This window comes from Stegostoma tigrinum, chromosome 1, assembly GCF_030684315.1.
Source record: "Stegostoma tigrinum isolate sSteTig4 chromosome 1, sSteTig4.hap1, whole genome shotgun sequence".
NCBI classification, from domain to species: domain Eukaryota; kingdom Metazoa; phylum Chordata; class Chondrichthyes; order Orectolobiformes; family Stegostomatidae; genus Stegostoma; species Stegostoma tigrinum.
Window position 1 is genome coordinate 27246116 of NC_081354.1, and position 20725 is coordinate 27266840.

The window sequence follows — 20725 nt, forward strand, 5'->3', positions numbered from 1 at the left end:
ACTGATAATGAGGATACACGAGCACCAACTAACCACCAAGACACACAACCAATTCTCACTGGTCTCAATACACACGGACAAAGAAGGACATATGTTTGACAGGGACAACACATTCACAATAGCACAAGCCAAACAGAGACATGCCAGGCAATTCCTGGAGGTGGCTTTCAGTGACTTTGTCCAAAGGCACAAGAAAGACCAGGAACAGCAGGCAGAAATGTGGGATGACTGGCTCCCATTGCCAAAAAGCTGCAGCAGAGCAGTGATATATGTAAGCATCTGGCTGCCTCCAGGGACAGGTTGGTGGTTGCCATGGAGATCCAGGCCCAGCATCCTCAGGGTCTGCTGGAGAGACACACAAACTTGCACTCTATCACCCCAGCCATTGGTCCTCAAGACTGAAAGCATGGTTAGAGGTGAATGGACAACTTTGACGCTGGTGCAGAAGTTTCTTCTTCACAAGCAAAAAGGGTAGTGCCAGAACGCACCCAGCCACAGGTGAGACCATACACAGTCTCCTCAGACTCCTCTCAGGAGAGGAGGAACAAGTCTCCCACCTCCAGCCTTATTGACCCCTCTGACCTTTGAAATTTGAAGCCAAGAAGGGTCAAACTGCCCTTGACATATCTGTTCCTTCTATACACAGGATTCCCCTAGGGTCACCACCATACCCCAGGAACAACAGGTTCCCTCCAACCCACTTTCAGGATTGGGGAGTACGTAAAGACAGTGTGAGAGGGGAAGAAAAAATAAAATGTATTGTGGGCACCTTGGTGACATGTGTCATAATAATGTTCACTCTCAGTTTATTATTAAATACTTCTGCATTTAACTTTGATGTGGTTGCAAGTCTCTCTGTGTAGGTGCTGAAAGCATCTTCATACCTTCCATTCATAAGAGGCTCCTTGGATGAAAGTCTACACTGAATGCCTACTGCACCATCTGGAAGCAGGGGGAACAATGTGTACACATTGCATTGAGTCTTGTTCAACATCTCCAATATTTACTTCCTGCTGTGTGCAAAAGATAATTTTTTGAGAAGTTGTACACCAGTGGCTGTGCTGGGGAGATGCAACAAACACAAAACATTAATGCTATAGGGTGGCCAGGCAGTAATCAGCATGCTTACCTAAATCCCGTGCAGTATATGGGCCTGTGGCCAATGTTCTTTTCCCTGTTAGAACTTTCACTGACTTCATTATTTTTGTTTTATTCTTTAATCAGTTTTGGTTTGGAGCTGTGAACAGAGCTGTGAGCTGAAGCTGACTTTTGTGTTTATACAAAAAAAACAGACAAAACAAGCTGTTGTTTGTTTGTGAGGCTCGGCCTGGAAGTTAAGTGCAGGTTGATTCTTGATCAAAAGATTCTACAGATGCTTTGTCACCAGGGAAGATAATAATATATAAACGGGGGGGGGGGCGCAGATGTTGGCCATTATCAAGGTCACTACCTAGGTATTGGATCCTGCCAGTCTGGAAAAGACGTTATGCTCCAGCAGATGGCAGATATTAATGGTATCTGGGATCTTATGGGGAGACAGTTAGTCTGTAGAAGTAACTATGGTTACTTTGTCCCAGTTAAACATTCAGACAATGAAGTCCATCAATTTAACTGGGACAAAGTAACCATAGTAGCCCAAGTCAAACATAGACACACACGGGAATTCCTAGAGGTATGGTTCTCCACCCATACTTCAATCAACAAACATATAAAATTGGATGCCATAGATAAACCCGTACAGATCAAAACCAAAATGACTGTACACACCATAACGGACCAGTCAGTATAAATTCCAAGCGGAGTAGAAAAACATTGCTTCATCGGAGGCTTCACCGTTGATGTCACCTAGCATGGTGGCAAAATGTCTGAACAAGAACAAGCCAGCTCAGCGAGCAAGTCAACAACCTCATCCACAACCCGAGCCACAGACTTTTGCCAAAACTTTAAGCATTATTAAGTGGAAATAATGTATATGAAGTAGGAGCTTTCTTATGGCTACATGGTTTCTTTTTCAATACAGTGATTTTTGCAATAGACACATATTGTAATCCACCTCCACATGGGTTCCTAATGGATATTTAATCATTATGGAAAATGGGTTAATTAATGGTAAGTCTGAGGGCAGACAATAGGTTTAGCTTTAGGCTGGCTAACGGGTCAAGGTGATGGAGTGGGAGGGCATAAGTTAGCATAGATTGGCATGAAGGACGGGACATGAAGATCATGATGGATGATTACAGGGACAACAGTTGGCCTGCAAGGTATGAGGGGGCATGGAAACGGGCACCAGATATGATGTTGCAAGGGCTCCCATGGATCGGACACAAGAATAGGTGAGTGATTTTTTGAAATATGTTTTTAAAAATATTGATACAGCTCATTCGCTTGGAAGCAGGCCTTCCACCCAGCTGACATCTTCCACTCTTGTTCTAAGGTCACCCAGCACAACTTCACCATCCCAAGACGAAAAGCAGAATTTCGACGCCATTTTCTCTCTTGCAGTGTTTATGAAGACAGGTAATGTCCTGATTTTACATTCATGATCCAGGAACAAAAATCCAGACCATGTGTAGGCTGTGGGCAAGGGAGGTATGTGGCTCAGTGGTTAGCACTGTAGCCTCACAGTGCTAGGGACCATGGTTCTATTCCAGCCTTGGGCAACCGTCTGTGTGGACCTTGCACAATCTCTCCTTGCCTGCATGAGTTTCCTCTCGGTGCTCCGGTTTCCTCCCACACTCCAAAGATGTGCAGATTAAGTAGATTGGCCATGTTAAATTTCCCTTAGCATCCAGGGATGTGCAGGCTAGGTGGGTTTGCCATGCATGCAGGGGAAATAGACTGTTAGTGTCAACAGTGCTGGTGCTAGATAGAATATTGTTTGTGTAATGTTACAGAATATGTTACTGCCTATTCCTATTCTCCCGCTCTTCAATCACCAGTCTACTGTTAAAAATTTATTGCTAACAGCTTTCTAACAGTAAGTCCATTGTTCTTAAGACTCTGCTGTAAGCTTTATTATCATTAACATGCTTTCATCATTCATATTATCATTGAGTATACTGCTGCTGGTTACTTTCATAAGATTGTGAGATGTGGGTGTCATTTGCAAAGCCAGCTTTACTGCCCTTTGTTAGCTGGTGGTGAACTGCTACAGTCAATGTGATGAAGGTGGCCCCACAGCGCTTTTGGGTAAGTAATTCCAAGAATATTTGCTAAGTAATAATGTAGGAATAGTGATTTATTTCTAAGTTGGATTGGTGTGATTTCTCTCCAGCTTTGTTATCAAATATGAAGTAAAGAATGTCATGCAAGCGTAGGAACTCTGGGCTATTTAATGTTTGATCATATTGTTTTAACTCGGGTAAAGTCTTTCATAATTACTTGCCTCTTTTTTGAAAGTTGTTTTTGTAAATATTCTTCCTCGAGACTATCTCACTGGGCCAAGTGGCCTTATTTGGTCTTCCAAACTTGTCTCCAGGGTCTTGATGGTTTTATTTCATTAAATGCATTAAAGTTTGATAACTGAGCTGTTAAAGGAACTGTAAAATGAAAGTTCTTATCTTCAGATGAAAGTTTGCATGATTTGTGCTGCAGATCTTGTGAAACATACAGCAAAAAGGAGGAATTCTCTGTTGTGGTTTTCTACTGTTATAACATGTATTCCACTTACAAAGTGGTTATGGATGGTGGACTTCAATACTGAAAACTGAGGGAAAAAAGAATCAGTTTAGAATAATAGCAGAAGAGCATCAAGCCTGTGGTCCATGCATTATGCTTGAAGGAACTAACGAAGTCAAAAATGAAAAAGTGATCATTTATCCTCATCAAGTGCAAAAAGAAGTCTAATTTTGAACGGCAAAGAACTTCCAAAATGAATTCCTTTGTAACTTAACTAACAGGAAAGTCATTTCTCAGCTCTAATGCAAGCCAGCCACGCTAAATATTCACCACAAAATAATTATTAGTAAGCTGACTAACAACCAAGAAGTCTTATTCGTTGTGACTGCAGAGGCATTTCGGTGATGAATGCTGGCTACTTCTCTGAGGGTTTGGATAGTAACTGTTTCAAGTGGAACTTGAATATGATTGCCATAAACCATAAGCTAGTTTCATAGATTTTTTTCAATTCTGAATAAAGAAAAATGGACTTGCTTTTGTATGTTCTTCCATCAATGTTCCCTTTTCGTGCTCACTATCACCACAGTATTGTCATGCCAGTAGATATAAGCTATGTCACTTGTGCATCACAATAGGAAATGTAAATATTCTCTGAATTATGTGGGAAAGAATTTCAATCCCCAGGTTGTGATCCTGGTATTTAAGTCTGAACTGTACCCAGTGACGCACTCCAGCTGGTAACTCCATGGGGAGGGAAGTCATTCGGAATAGGAAAAGGGTAAAAGGGTGATTATATACCACAGGTATCAACCTGTCTCTGTCCACAGCACTGCTCCATCTGTAAGGATTGTATCTTTTATAGGAGTTGTCCCTTGCCAGAACAATTCTCCAAATCAGCAAAATGTTGGATTTGGATTAATTTCTCTTTCAGTGTTCATTTTTAAATCCACGCCACATGCTACATCTGTCTATTTGCAACAATGCACTGCAACTTCTGAAGATTGCTACAAATGCTGGGACAAAATCACCCTCTCTATCTGTCAGTGTCCTGTGCGGGGTTATGCTCTTTCCTGCTGTTCTGAGTGAAGTTGCTCTCTCTCCCTATTCTAAATAAAGTTACTCACTCCCTGTGTTCTAACTGGATTTACTCTATGACAAGTGGTGTTATGCTCTCTCTGTGTGCCTTGTGGGATTATTCTTTCTCTCCCTGTCTTGAACAAGATTATTCTCTTCCTACCTGTGTTTATCCACTTGCAAAGAAAATTGAATACTTTGCCTTTCTTATGTGATATTGTTGAACTACATGTAATGCAGTGCCAATGTGGGAGGTAATAGTGGCTTCAGATTGTAGAAGCTAGTACTAATTTCCTTTGTAATAAACCCCAAAGATCTTAACAAATGGGGGAACCAGTGCAAATCTGTTGCTTTTCTGTTACCTTTTCAACTCTGTCCTTTAAAAGTGAGCTGAAACACTTCAAAAGCTGCAGTCCCACTGAAACTTGTGCTCCCTGATCAAACATGCTATAGACTGAGTTGTTTGGAAAGCTTGTAGCTATTCAAAATAGGGTGTGCTCGATATCATGAGAAATGACACACCACCTCTGTCCTACAAAGGCTTCTGGCATCAAGTCCCATCTATACAATAACAACAAACTTCACACTAAGTGACTATCTACTTTTATTTACAGTGCTCAACTGCTTCATAGTTCCCATCCTTATATTGTCCATGCATAAAAGTTAATTCCCAGCTTATCCAAAGCCTTTATTAGAAATGTTGCCTGTCTGCTGCCTGCACTGAATGAATACAAGTGGCAAGGAAACATCAGATCTTTCTAATAAGTTCACATAAATGGGTTTGGGAGTGTCCAGAGGAGAAAATGGTGGCAGGTTGGAATGGATCAAGGGAGAGCATAATTTTCTTTTATTAAAATCTCCTTCCATGGGATATAGGGATAGCTGGTAAGGCCAGCGTTTTCTGTCTATCCCTAATGGCCTGAAACTTGTGACTTGCTAGGCCCATTTCATACAGCTACATTTCATAGAATCCCTACAGTGGGGAAGCAGTACATTCAGCCTATCAAATCCACACCAACCCTCCGAAGGCCATTCCATCCAAACCCATCCGCCACCCTATCCCTGTAAATCTGCATTCCCCATGGTTAATCCACCTAACCTGAAAATCCCTCGGCACCATTGGCAATTCAATGCGGCCAATCCACCAAACCTGCATGTTTTTGCACAAGTGGAAGAAAACCAGAGCACCCGCAGGAAATCCACACAGACGTGGGGAGACTGTGAAAAATCCACACAGACTGCTGCCCGAGGGTGGAAGTGAATCCAGGTCACTGGCCCTGTGAGGACCAGAGTCTCATGTTGGCCATACCAGGTAAGGAAGATTAATGTCCTTTATGGAAGGAAATCTAAGAACTAAATGGACTTTTACAACAATTGACAATGGTTACATAGTCACCATTAGATTACCTTTTAATTCGAGTTTTTATTGAATTCAAATTTCATCATCTGTCATCAGGGATTCAAACACACACAACATTTGCATCATACAAACACCAGTCAATGACCATCACCAATAAGAGACAATATAACCACTGCCCCTTGATACCCAATGGTGCTACCATCTCTGAATCCCCAACTATCAAAATCTTGGGAATTACCACTAATCAGAAACTCAGTTGGGCTTGTCATATAAATACAATGGCTGCAAGAGCTGGACAGAGGCCAGGAATACTGCAGTAGCTCACCTTCTCACTCCGCAGACCCTTAACACTATCTAGAAGGCACAAATCGGGAGTGTGATGGAATGCCCCCATTTTCCTGGATGAGTACAGTTCCAACAGCACTCAAGAAACTTGACACCATTCAGGACAAAGCAGCCTACTTGTTTGGCATGACATTAATTTTCTCCATCACCATTGCTCACTAACAGCAGTATGTACTTTCTATAAGATGCACTGAAGAAATTTGCCAAATATCTTTAGACTGCTCAGTCCAAACAAAAGAGCACTTCCATCTAGAAGGACATGGATAGAAAATACATGGGAAGACTGCCACCTGTAAGTTCCTGTCATGGGCACTCACTGCCCTGACTTGGAAATATATTGCCGTTCTTTTACTGTCATTGGGTCAAAGTTTTGGAATTCCTCCGAAAGTTTGTTAGTCTATCTATAGCACGTGGGCTGCAGCAGATCAAGAACGCAGCCTCACCACTTCTCAAGGGCGAATACAGATGGGTATGCCAACCCAGCCAGTGAGACTCACATCCCACAGTGAATAAAAGCAAAAGTTTCCAGAACATTAGCATGGAGACTCTGGATTATTAGTGACATTACCATTACGTCACCTCCTCACACTTGGGAGCTCCCATTTCCTGTACTCCTGTTTCCCTGGCCGAACAGTGGAAATATCTGACTGCCTGTAATCTGCATCAGCCTGATTGGCTTTTCCACTCAGCTGTCAGTTAAAATGTCTACAGGGCCGTCTCAATATAAAGACACCCTGATTTTCAGTAATTAAATGTCCCCGTGTATGGTGCAGTCCAATTTGAAAATGACAGAGTCACTCACAGATTGATGAAAGGGAGTTTGGAGAGTTTACCAACAGCTGCTGAGACTGGGGTCTCTGCAGAGGCCAACAGATGGATGGAAATAGTACATACCAAGGCATTCAGCAATAACTTGACAAAAGAATATAAAATGTAGCAGAAGGTGGAGACAATTTAGCCCCTCGAACCTGCTGCACCATTTTATATAGTCATGGATGATCTCATCTTGGCCTCAACTCTAGTTTCCCGCCCGCTTCACCTGGTCCCTAACCCATTTCAAATTTTAAACCTTCCATCTCTTCTTTAAATTTGTTTGCATCCATCGCATTCTGGCTGGTGAATTCAACAGACTCATGGAACCTTGAGAGAAGTAATTTCTCCTCATCTCCTTTAAATCTGCTACCTCTTAGCCTAAACTGTGACCTCTCTTTCCCCACAAGGGGAAACATCTGCTCAATATTTACTTTATCAATTCCCTTTAGTGTCTTGTATGCTTCAATTGGATTTCTTTTCATTCTTCCAAACTCTCATGAAAAATGGCCTATATTGCTCAATCTACCTTTAGTGTCAGTTCACTGTAGCAAGGCAGAAAAAAAACGGGGCTGTTCTTTTGTGACTAATGTAATATCTAGGTTAGTGAAGACAAGATCTTTCCTTGTAATTAACAATAATATGCCGTTGGTTGTCGTATAGATTAGCTGTATAGTTTTGGAAGATTAAACAATATTCTTGATTGTAGTAAAAATAAGATTACTTTTCATAAAGACAAGAATAGCTGTGTTATTCGTATTTGGACTCGATGGCATCCAATCTTACTAATGTCCTCAAGAGGGCCAACGAGTGGTAACTTCCAAATGTCCAGTTTCCAACTGTAAACAAAGGGTTTCAATAACTTTTAAAATCACTGCTTTGAATTACTTTAGGAGCCAAAGTAAAACTTCACTACGTTTTATGTTAAGCCTCTCATTGCAGAACAGCCTGAAGCTACCCTCATTCCCATTGGCATTACAGGCTCTTGAGTTTTTGAAGATCATTTGCATGGTTTTCCCTTCCTGATTTTAGTAACGACCTATTCTCATGATTTTCAGGAATTTAACCTTGACACATTATTGCTAGAGAAGTGGGATTCCTTGAATTTTGTGACCTTGGCTTTTGTGAAATGGTGATTTTTTTTTCGTTGTACAGAAAGAATGAAGACAATGTAAGGCAAGGAGAAGGAGTATTTGAAAACATAAGTTGCCACATAGCATTTTCCTCCATCTCAAATCTTGAATATTCTCAAAACCAGTGTGGGCCGATTAAAAGGTGACAACTATTAATGCCTCCCACTGTGACCACTGTCAATAGTATGGTGTAACCCTATACTCAGAGCCATACTGCTTACTACACTACTGCCACTGTTTCCAATTCAAACTGCTGCCAACCTGTTGTGTTGTGGCTTTCTTTGCTCAGGTATTTTGAGAAGGTCTGAGAACCATGATCTACCACCAGAAATGTGCCAGGTTGAGACTTCCACCCAGCATATGTACCAAATGTTGACCACCGGAAAGTGTGGAGTCAGCTCGGTTTAACGTTGTAGGATGGCACAATGGGAAGAATCTCACCAGAAATCAGTCAGACACTCCTGCTTCTGGGCTGAACCATAGCCGCTTTACTTGTAAATCCAGTAAGATATTCAATTAAATTATTTAGGATTTTCACCTTGGGTGGCTGCAGAAGGATCTGCAACTCCTTTGGGGTTCTGTTACGAGCCAGGTCTCCTAGATTTATATTGCCTTTCTTTCTGCAATATATACACCTTGAGGAAGGTAACAAAATTGGGAGTCACACCTTAACGTACAAGTCAAGATTGTGTAAATATGTTTTCCAAATGCAAAGCTGTCAAATGGATCGTGAAAGCGAAGAAAATTCCACTCAAAAGGGGCCACTGGGAGCATCCATGAGGGACCTTGTATCCACCCTCTTGGGCTGGCAAAGGTTTAGACAAAAACAGAAATTGCTGGAAAAGCTCTGCGGGTCTGGCAGCATCTGTGGAGAGAATTCAGAGTCAAGTTAACATTTCAAGTTGAGTGACCCTTCTTCAGAACCGGAGTAGCCAGTTCTGCTAAGCTGTTCCAGCAATTTCAATTTTTGTTAGATAACAAAGTGTGAAGCTGGATGAACACAACAGGTCAAGCAGCATCTCAGGAGCACAAAAGCTGACGTTTCGAGCCTAGACCCTTCATCAGAGAGGGGGATGGGGAGAGGGTTCTGGAATAAATAGGGAGACAGGGGGAGGCAGACCGAAGATGGAGGGAAAAGAAGATGGGTGGGGAGGTGGGGAGGTAGGGAGGGAACAGGTCAGTCTAGGGAAGACGGACAGGTCAAGGACGTGGGGTGAAGTTAGTAGGTAGGAAATGGAGTTGCGGCTTGAGGTGGAAGGAAGGGATAGGTGAGAGGAAGAACAGGTTAGGGAGGAGGGGACAAGCTGGGCTGGTTTTGGGGTGCAGTGGGGGAAGGGGAGATTTTGAAGCTTGTGAAGTCCACATTGCTACCATTGGGCTGCAGGGTTCCCAAGCGGAATATGAGTTGCTGTTCCTGCAAATGGACATCAGTTACAAGCTGGTTGCCTGAGATGGAAACTGAGAGGTCCAGGAAGGTGAGGGATGTGTTGAAGATGGCCCAGGTGAACTTGAGGTTGGGGTGGAAGCTGTTGGTGAAGTGGATGAACAGTTCGAGCTCCTCTGGGGAGCAAGAGGCGGCGCTGATACAGTCCTCAAATTCACCTGAGCCATCTCCAACACATCCATCACCGTCCTGGACCTCTCAGTCTCCATCTCGGGCAACCAGCTTGGAACTGATGTCCATTTCAAGCCCACCGACTCCCACAGCTACCTAGAATACACCTCCTCCCACCCACCCTCCTGCAAAAATTCCATCCCCTATTCCCAATTCCTCCGCCTCCGCCGCATCTGCTCCCACAATGAGGCATTCCACTCCCGCACATCCCAGATGTCCAAGTTCTTCAAGGACCGCAACTTTCCCCCCACAATGGTCGAGAACGCCCTTGACTGCATCTCCCGCATTTCCCACAACACATCCCTCACACCCCACCCCCGCCACAACCGCCCAAAGAGGATCCCCCTCGTTCTCACACACCACCCCACCAACCTCCGGATACAACGCATCATCCTCCAACACTTCTGCCATCTACAATCCGACCCCATCACCCAAGACATTTTTCCATCCCCACCCTTGTCTGCTTTCTGGAGAGACCACTCTCTCTGTGATTCCCTTGTTCGCTCTGCACTGCCCTCCAACCCCACCACACCCGACACCTTCCCCTGTAACCGCAGGAAGTGCTACACCTGCCCCCACACATCCTCCCTCACCTCCATCCCAGGCCCCAAGATGACTTTCCATATTAAGCAGATGCCCACCTGCACATCTGCCAATGTGGTATACTGTATTCATTGTACCCGATGTGGCTTCCTCTACATTGGGGAAACCAAGCGGAGGCTTGGGGACCACTTTGCAGAACACCTCCGCTCTGTTCGCAATAAACAAGTGCACCTCCCAGTCGCAAACCATTTCAAATCCCCCTCCCATTCTTAGGATGACATGTCCATCATGGGCCTCCTGCAGTGCCACAATGATGCCACCCGAACGTTGCAGGAACAGCAACTCATATTCCGCTTGGGAACCCTGCAGCCCAATGGTATCAATGTGGACTTCACCAGCTTCAAAATCTCCTCTTCCCCCACCGCATCCCTAAACCAGCCCAGTTCGTCCCCTCCCCCCACTGCATCACACAACCAGCCCAGCTGATCCCCTCCCCCTACTGCATCCCCAAACCAGCCCAGCCTGTCTCTTGCTCCCTAACCTGTTTTTCCTCTCACCCATCCCTTCCTCCCACCTCAAGCCGCACCCCCATTTCCTACCTACTAACCTCTTCCCACCTCCTTGACCTGTCCGTCTTCCCTGGACTGACCTATCCCCTCCCTACCTCCCCACCTATACTCTCCTCTCCACCTATCTTCTTTTCTCTCCATCTTCGGTCCGCCTCCCCCTCTCTCCCTATTTATTCCAGAACCCTCTCCCCATCCCCCTCTCTGATGAAGGGTCTAGGCCCGAAACGTCAGCTTTTGTGCTCCTAAGATGCTGCTTGGCCTGCTGTGTTCATCCAGCTTCACACTTTGTTATCTTGGATTCTCCAGCATCTGCAGTTCCCATTATCTCTGATACAATTTCCATTTTTGTTTCTGATTTACAGCATATGCAGTTCTTTTGGTTTCTACTTAACGTTAGCCTAGTGCTTAGCAGGCCATCTCAGATGTGTCCCTAACCATGCGTAGCAACTATTGGTATGAATCATCAGTATAGTTGAATATAACATAACTATGTAGTAAAAGTTTTCAGTATACAGCAGGGAGAGGCAGGAATCACATTTAGGTTTACTGAAGGTAACCTTTAAACAAAATGCTTCAAACACTTGTCAATTCCATCACGGTTCACAAAGGAAGGGGAAATTGAATCCAATTCTACTAATGCTGCATTTCTTGATTGACCAGTTTTTGGAAGTGACTTGTTTCTTTACAGAATTTACTAACTAAACCAGGGTGTACACAGAAACCTGAACATTTGTGGTTTTGTATAAATTAAGGAATTTGAAGAAGCACCTTTAAGCCTTTAGGATTATCCTCATTGGCAAAGCTGAGTGCTGATAATTTTATGCTTGGTTTACAACCAATTGTGTGCAGCTCACCGACCTTTGAAAATTATGCAAATAAATTGTGGGATAAAAGTTTGATTATTGAAGGAGCAAGTTAAAACTTCGATGTAAATCACTGCAGTTCGGTCAAGAGTATCACGTTTGTCTGCAATAAAATTGGAGTTGTCAGTACAGCATTGAAGAAAACTTCTAAAAATAAGTTCTTGGCTGCCAGCCAATAGAAGAACCTATTAATTCTCATGTGCCATCTTTCCCCCACCACTGTCCAGTCTTTTATGATTGTTCCTGGCCCTTCATTCTTGGTCCGCTCTTTTCTAATAGTTACAACATGCAGGATCACTGCCTCCTTACTGAGTTTTTAAAATTATATTTTGGATTAATTTGTATGATTATAGGGAAAGAGCAGAAGGAGTGTAATTAATGAGATGGCTCTTTCAATGAGCCCACACAAGTACAATGGGCCATCTAACCACCTTGCACATGGTATGATTCTAATTCAAACATCTTCCCAGTTCTGGGCTTGTTTCAAGGTAGTTTTCTTTGTTATTTGGACCATCTCCTTCTCTATTTCGTAAATTTTTTTGTATATCTAGCTGGGATGGACCATTCTCCTCCTTGTTAGTTCCATTGAACTTCATTTCACTGTTTCTTTATTTTTCACCCAATGAAATAACTCGAATAGTTTTGATATCTTACTGTAAATCATACAATGTCAGACTGAATGAAAAACCAGGTGGTTCCTGTCCAGTTTCTATTACAAATAAACATTTTAATTAAAAAAATACTGTCCAGCTGGAATCTGAATGAAAACTACACAGCAATCGAACTTTGGCGTTATTTATATCAGAGTACGCTCTCATTCTGTTTTCTAATTTTGGATCCAGGTGTTGTTTCAACTGTAGCACTCTTGCCCCTGTGTCAGTAAGTCTGAGTTCAAGCTCTATGCTCTATAAGTCCAGAACCTAAATTAATATTTCATTTCAGTAATTCATGATGTACCATAAAAGGTATGGTGTTTTGGGCGGCATGTTAAACATTTATATCATCTGCTGGCTTAAGTAGAAGCCTTAGCTCAGTTGGTAGCAGCCTTGCCCTTCAATTACAGGAGTCCAAATTCAAGTCTGGCTCCAAGGCCTGAGCATTATTACCTAGGGTTCCAATCAAGTGCAGTACTGTGGGAATGAGGTGAGATGTTCAACCAAAACACCATCTGCTCATTCAGGTGGATGTGTAACATCCCATGGAACTATTTAAAACAAGGGCAGGATATGGTGCTATGGCCAATAATTGTTCAATAATTCTTAAAAGAAATGGACTATCCCATGAATAATATTTTGATGACTGCAGAAGTTTGTTACAGGTAAATTGACTGTCACTCTTACTACACCACAACAGTATTACCCTTCAGAAGTGCTTCATTACCTGTAAAGTACTTTGAGACTTCCTAGCGGTTATGTAAGGTACGAAATAAATGAAAATCATCCTATTTTCCTCATGATTCTATTTGAAAAAGAGAAGTAAAGTTTTCCTAGAATCCTAGTGAACATTTAACCTTTAAATAACTTTCTAAATAGCTAAATTAGTCATTTGTCACATGGCTGTTTGTAGGATTTTGCCACTTCCCTGTATTATGGCATTGATTATTCAGCCATGAATATTTTGAGGCATCTTAAAATTGAGAGAGGCATTACATAAATCTAAGCTTTTATGACTAATTTTCCTGAAGGTATAGGTGTTTTTCTATATGAGTCCCAATGTTACAAATTCCTCACTGCATAGAAACATAGAAATTAGGAGCAGGAATTGGCCATTCAGCCCTTTGAGACTGTTCCACCGTTCAAAATTATCCCTGCTTTCTCCCTTTGATCCCTACAGCCCTAAAATCTATATCTAACTCCTTCTTGAAAACACTCAATATTTTGGCCTCAACCATTCTCTGCGGCAGAGAATTTCTCTGGTTGAGGGCATTTCATCTTAGTCCTAAATGGCTTACCCTGCATCCTTAGACAGTTACCCCTGATTCTGGACACCCCAGTCATCAGGAACATCCTTCCTGTGTTTACCCTGTCTTGTCCTGTTAGAATTTCATAGATTCCTATGAGATTCCCATTCCCCACCCCAGCCAAGATTCTTCTAAACTCCTGTGAATATAGTCCTAACTGATCCAGTCAGGCTTTGTACATCCGTTCTGCCATCCCAGAAATCAGTATGTTAAGTTTTCATTGCACTCCCTCTGCTGCCAGACTATCCTTCCTCAGAGAAGAAACTCAAAACTGCACACAATACTCCAGGTGTGGTCTCGCCAAGGCCCTGTGCAATTGCAGCAGGACATCTCTGCTCCAGTACTCGAATCCAGTCACTATATTGCGCAGAAAGGGCAGGAAAGTGGATGTTAAGATGATTGGATGAGCCATGATCCAACTGAACAACGAAGCAGGCTCAAGGGAATGAGCCTACCTCATTCCTATTTCTTATGGTCTTATGATCTACTTAGGCTGGTATGCCATTTGCCTCTTCACCTTGACTGCTGCACCTGCATGCTTTCTGTGTGGAACTTTCAGTGACTGGTGTTCAAGGCTTCTCAGGTCTTGCTGTACCTCTCCCTTTCCCAATCTAATGCCGTTCTGTCAATAATTTGCCTTCCTGTTTTTGCTACAAACGGGGATGACCTCACATTTATTCAACATTTTACTTAATCTGTCATGCACTTTCCCATTCACTCAACTTGTCCAAATCATACTGAAGTATCTCTGCATTGTGCTTACAGTTTGCCCACCTACTTAGCTTTATGTCATCTGTCAACTTGGCGATATCGTATTTAGTTCCCCCATCCAAGTCATTAATATATATTGTGAATAGCTAGGGTTCAAGTACTGACTCCTGCAGAATCCCTCTAGTCACTGCCTGCCACTCAGAAAATGACCTGCTAATTCCTTCACTTTGTTTCTTGTTTGCCAACCAGTTCTCTATCCATGTCAATATACTAGCACCAATTCAATGTGCTTCAATTTTATATGTTGTTCTCTTATATGGGAATTTACCAAAAGTCTTTTGAATGTCCAAGTAAATCACATCCACTGGCTCCCCATTATCAACTCTACTAGTTACATCCTTGAAAAATTCCTTACGACTTGTCAAACATGTTTTGATCTACGTTGATTGTGTCAGATTTTGTCGCTGTTTTCCAAGTGCTATGCTATTAAATCTTTTGCAATAGACTCTAGCATTTTCCCTACTATTGATGTCAAGCTAACCGGTATTTATTTCCCTGTTTATTCTCTACCTGTTTTTGTAAATAGTTGGGGCTTATTTCTTAGGGATTATTCCAGAGTCTGTAGAATCTTGAAAGATAACAACGAATGCATCCACATTGCCTGCCTCGAAATTCTTATGGAACTGAAGCAGTGGGTTTCAAGAGGTCGAACGTACTTAGAAAGCTTCACAAACACTTTCCTGCAGGGGCCAGTCAACAGTTTTCCATTATCTAGAGTGGGAATGCCAGTGTTGTTTGAATTCAAGAACTCACTATCCCAGGAAGCATCTTAGACAAAACAACAAGTAGTTATACTTTTACACGGCACTTCTGGGCCAAAGCTGAATGAGAAAACAAACCAAAGTGGTCCTGTTGGCTTTCTGGGCCGCTCCACCTCTTTCAGATATTTTAGCTCTCCCGCATTTGCATTGTTTTGCCTTTACGTTCTGTAACTCCTCGTTTACAATGGTTATTTGTTGCAAAAGCCTTAATCTTCAGTTGAACAGGTTTGACTGATATCATACTATCACATCTTTTTTCCACAGTGTAAAAGCTTTGATAAATCAAACCAATGTAATTTAGCACTTAAATGTGCAATAAATAGGAAATAAGCATGTCTTCTGAATTTTACCTGAAAAATTGGACAAATTCTTAGATGCATTGTTCAGTCTCTTTTTCTCCATATCTATGGCGTGCTTAATCTTGTTCAAGACAAGTTTCAGTTCCTCTGAATATTTCAGACTTTCTTTCTCGGTCTCACGCATGCTGTTACTCAGTTTCAGAAGTTCTTGTCGATACGCAATTATTCCATCATCACCTTTTGAAAAAAATAAGAAAGGCTGCCGTAATACCTCTGCATTTCAAATTAATTACTTTCTTTTCTGTTTAACGCATCACCAAGTTGATTTTTGGCATGTGATGTGTTAGTGGATGAGGTTCTAGAATTTCACAAAATAAGTCTGTACCACTGGGGCTTTACAGGCTTGGTCTTGGCATGGGGTAGCTGGAGAGGTACTGGAGTAGAGGTACAGGGGAGATCACCGATTACTTGATAGAAATGGCAGCATGTCCAAATCATTGCCCCTATACAGCCTCATTTGAATTTTGATAATATAAAAATAAACGCTTGCATTTAAATAACACCTTTCTTGACTTCAGGGTGCTTTCAAATGCTTTACAAGCTATGAATTACTTTTAAAGTGTAATCACTGTTGTTCCATATGGGTAAAAGTGAGTCAGAATAGAAAAGTGTTAAAGTAAAATAGGCGATCATGAGTTAACAACCAATTTAACACCTCTCCTGATACCATACTGGCGTGAATTCAAATGCAATGAAATTTGGGAGGGCTATAAAATTAGTGGTTGATTTGTCAAAATCTGTTTTACATGATCTCTCAGTAGATTGATTGATAGACAGTTTTCTCAGCAAGCAGCGGAGGCTGGGCCATTGAAAATAAGGCTAAATCAAACAAATTCTTGATTGACAGAGATCAAAGAGTTATTTATTGAGATTATGGGTAGGGGTGGGAATGCAGTAAAGTTGAATTAAGGCCACAAACAGATCGGACATGATGTTGCTGAAATGGCTGGGGCAGGCAGAAGGAGCTGAATGTCCTTTTTCTGCTATTACTTCTTATAATCCCAGTCTGTCTTTGTGGCGTAATTGGTTAGTGCATTTGGCTGTTAACCCAAAGGTTGGTGGTTCAAGACCACCTGGGGGTGAAGTGATTGCTATTTTAAGGATGTCTCAGTGGTTAGCACTTCTGCTTCACAGTGCCAGGGACCCAAGTTTGATTCCACCCTCAGGTGACTGTCTGTGTGGAGTTTGCACATTCTCCCTGTGTCTGCATGGGTTTCCCCTGGGTCCTCCGCTTTCGTCCCACTGTTTAAGGATGTGTAGGCTAGGTGGATTCGCCATGCTAAATTGCCTGTAATGTTCAAAGAAGTGTAGATTGGGGGGATGGGTCTGGGTGGGATGCTCTGAGAGTCAGCGTGGACTTGTTGGGCCAAAGGACCTGTTTCCGCACCATAGGGATTCTATGAACATCAATATTACTCGTGTGCCTGCTCATCCCCCCTCCACTGCCACCACACTAGCTCCTGATGTGTGTGCATAACAATTAAGAATTGCCACAACAGGTTTTGGAACTTATAATCCATGTTCCTGTAATCAGTTATGGAAAATATTGTAATGTCAACTCCAACCATAGATTCAAGTCCAGTATGACTCAATAGTTTCAGGAGGGAGGGGGAATATGATTTTTTTTCAATTGTTTCAACTAAGTGCTTGTTTCTTTTAATGCATGATTTAGATTAAAATCTGTGGGTAAGGAAGTGTACTTTATTTTATAATAATATTTTATACTACTAAGTGTAGTTTATTCAAGAGACATGCAGTGTGATAACGAATAGATTTAGAGAAGTGAGCACACTGATCATTCTGGACAGGTAAGAAGGTATTTCAGAAGGATCCTGTGGCTTATTCCTCTCTCAAAGAGATATTCTCTTTTGGATACTGTTGAAGGGGATAGCCTCACAAAGGAAAATAGAAGTGGCAGTCAGATCTTGGACACTAAAAATGAATCTTATGTTAAGTGGGGTTTGTCAAGATTTAAAATACAAATTGCTTTAGAGGACTCCCCTGTCAGGGGCACAGATGGAAGATTCTGTGCCAGTGAACGTGAATCTAGGAGAGAATATTGCTTTCCTGGAGCCAGGGTTAAGGATCTCTCAAAGCATTTGAAACATATTGTTAAGGAGGAGATTGAGAAGCCGGAAATTGTTGTGCACATTGGTAGAAATGACATAATTAGGGAAAGGGTTAAGACCTTGCAGAATGAATATAAGAGATTAGGTAGAAGGTTAAAAACTATAAAAATAATAATCTTTGGTTTACTCCCAGTGCCAAGTTCTGTTGAGGGAACGAATAAAAGCATTGGGGAGAAAAATCAATGGCTGAAGAGGTGGTTCAATTAGTAGGGATTCAGATCCGTGATCATTGGGATTGTTCTGGACTAGAAAAGGTCAGTTCAAAAAGGATGGGTTTCATTTGAAATAGAAATGAAACTGCATTTATTCTGATGCAAGGAGTCTTACAGGTAAGGCTGATGAACTCAGGGCATGTCTCGGAAAATGGGACTGGGACATCAAAGCTATTACAGAAACTTGGCTGAGGAAAGGAGAGGACTGGCAGCTCAATGTTCCAGGTTTTAAATGGTTTAGGAGGATTGAAAGAGAGGCCAAAAAGAATGGGAGTGGTGTTTTTGATTAAGAAAAACACTACTATTGTAATTAGGAGATTTCTGAGAGATCGTTCAATGAAAATACATGAGTTGAAATTAGAAATAAGAAAAAATGATCACCTGGATGGATTTGTACTATTAATCCCCAATAGTCAGAAGGAAACTGAGGAACACATATGTGGAGAAATCTCAGATATAGGTAAGAATAATAGGGTTGTAATAATAGGGGATTTTAATTTTCCAAACATTGACTGGAATTGCCATAGTGGTGAAGGTTTGAATGGTGAGGAATTTGTTAAATGTGTTCAAGATAATTTTCTTTTATCAATATGTAAATATTCCTACTAGATAAGGAGCAAAACTTGATCTTCTCTTGGGAAATAAGGCAGGGCAAGTGACTGAAGTGTTAAAAGGGGAACAATTGGGGCTAATTGTAATATGTCTATTAGTTTTTAAAATAGTTATGAAAATGGATAAGCCTTACACAAAAATTAAACTTGTTAATTGGAGTAAGGCAGACTTTTTTAATTGTAAGAAACATAAACTTTCAAAAGTTGATTAGAATAGACTGTTCATAGGTAAAGGGACATGTGGTGGTGGGAGGCTTTCAAAAGTGTGATAAAAGAAATCAGAGGCATTATGTTCCTTTTAGAGTGAAAGGTAAACCTGGTAAGATTAGGGAACAGCTATTGAGGTTCTAGTCAAGAATAAAAACTGCATGTATTCGATATGGGATCAAATGAATCTCTTGAAGAGTATAAAAAGTGTAGGGATATTCTTAAGAGGGATATCAGAGAGGCAAAGCGGGGATATGAGATAGCCTTGGCAGATAAGGATAAGGATAATCCAAAGAGACTCTATAAGTAGATTAAAAGCAAAAGTGCAAGTAGAGAGAGAGAGTAGGACCCCTTAAAGATCAATGAGGTCACTTTTGTGTTGAACATCAGGAGATGGGAGTGATAATGAACTAATGTTTCGTATCAGTTTTTAACTGTGGGGAAAGAAATGGAGGCTAGAGAACTCAGGGAAATAAAATTGATATTTTGAAAGTAGTTCGCATTTGCAGAAGAGGAAGTGCTGGAGGTCACAGAAAACAGAAAGGGAGGTAAAGCTCCAGGATCTGATCATGAGGATATTGTGGGAAATTAAGGAGGAAACTGGGAGACTCTTGATAAGTCATATGCAGGTCAATGAATAGATTCAACTGAATAAATGGATTGGGTTAATGTTAATCTAGTACTAATCTAGTACTGTTTTAATCAGGACTATGAATCCTTCATACTATCATGAGCTGAGGAGGGTTTGTGTCATGCTAAAGTTGAGTTTTACCAAGGATCGTGATATCATCTGTGATACAGAGACAACCGGATTCATGATGAAATGATCTATATGATGTTAGAATATAGTATGGTTGACACATAATCTAAAAGGTAATCCAAGGAAACATATCTATTGTAAGGTATTCTAAAAGTTGCCACTTCCTGTGGTGCCAAGCAAAAATGTATGGACAAATATCCATTTTTGGCATATCTTCTATCTAAACATGCACATGCATGCCATCATTCTTTAAAATACAAGTAATGGAACTGTGCCAATTAGTATGATGCTTATCTTTCTGAATGATGTTGTTTTGTTCCATGGAATATAATTGCAGTTTTCACATTTCTTGAATGTGAATGTTACACTTGACGAGGACTATTACTGAGTGAGGCATCATCTTCAGATATCACATTGCATCAGTTTTGAAGTTGCCCCAATAGCATCAAGCCTGTCTGAATAAAGTTAGTCATATAATGGATAGAATTTATGGTGCAATCTGGAACATTTGATTTTGCTACTCTTGGGTTTTTATCTCATGCAGATCGGTGCAGGCTGGTAAACCATTAATAGTAGGCTGTGGCGTATCAACGATGTAAACGGTTTCAGATGTCCATTCCAATGAGCTGCATTGACATTGAAGATGAATAGTGACAATGCAAGTGATCATCATACATGTCGTAAGCAGTTTGCTAATCATCTGTAGACTGTACAACATTGTACCAGCTCCTTGACTACATCTCATGTCAGATGTATAAAATGTTGATATTTGCACTTGCATCAGTGTCAGTCTTGGCATTTAGCGCATGTTGTTCATCCCTTTTGTGGAATGTCACTCGAATGGAAGTAAACATTTTACCTTTGCTAAGGCATCCATGTCAAATTGAGCACATGTCCCGTCTGACTGAGGTCTGTTCCCTGTGATATCGAAGCTGCCCGTTAGATATGCTTATAAGCCATGGATGGACCTTTGGAAACATTGCTCCTGGGCTGGCCCTTTTACACATGCTGCTGTAGAGCACTGT

At 41.6% G+C, this 20725-nt stretch overlaps 1 protein-coding gene across 1 annotated transcript in view; it reads right to left on the reverse strand.

Moving 5' to 3' along the window:
• The window catches only part of LOC125452012 (alpha-1,3-mannosyl-glycoprotein 4-beta-N-acetylglucosaminyltransferase B-like), a 234383-nt gene that overhangs the window by 139105 nt on the left and 74553 nt on the right, over positions 1 to 20725 (reverse strand). Inside the window, exon 2 of the mRNA XM_059641094.1 lies at positions 15773 to 15958. Coding sequence (XP_059497077.1) covers positions 15773 to 15958 — 186 coding nt within the window. The remainder of the gene's footprint in view (positions 1 to 15772; positions 15959 to 20725) is intronic.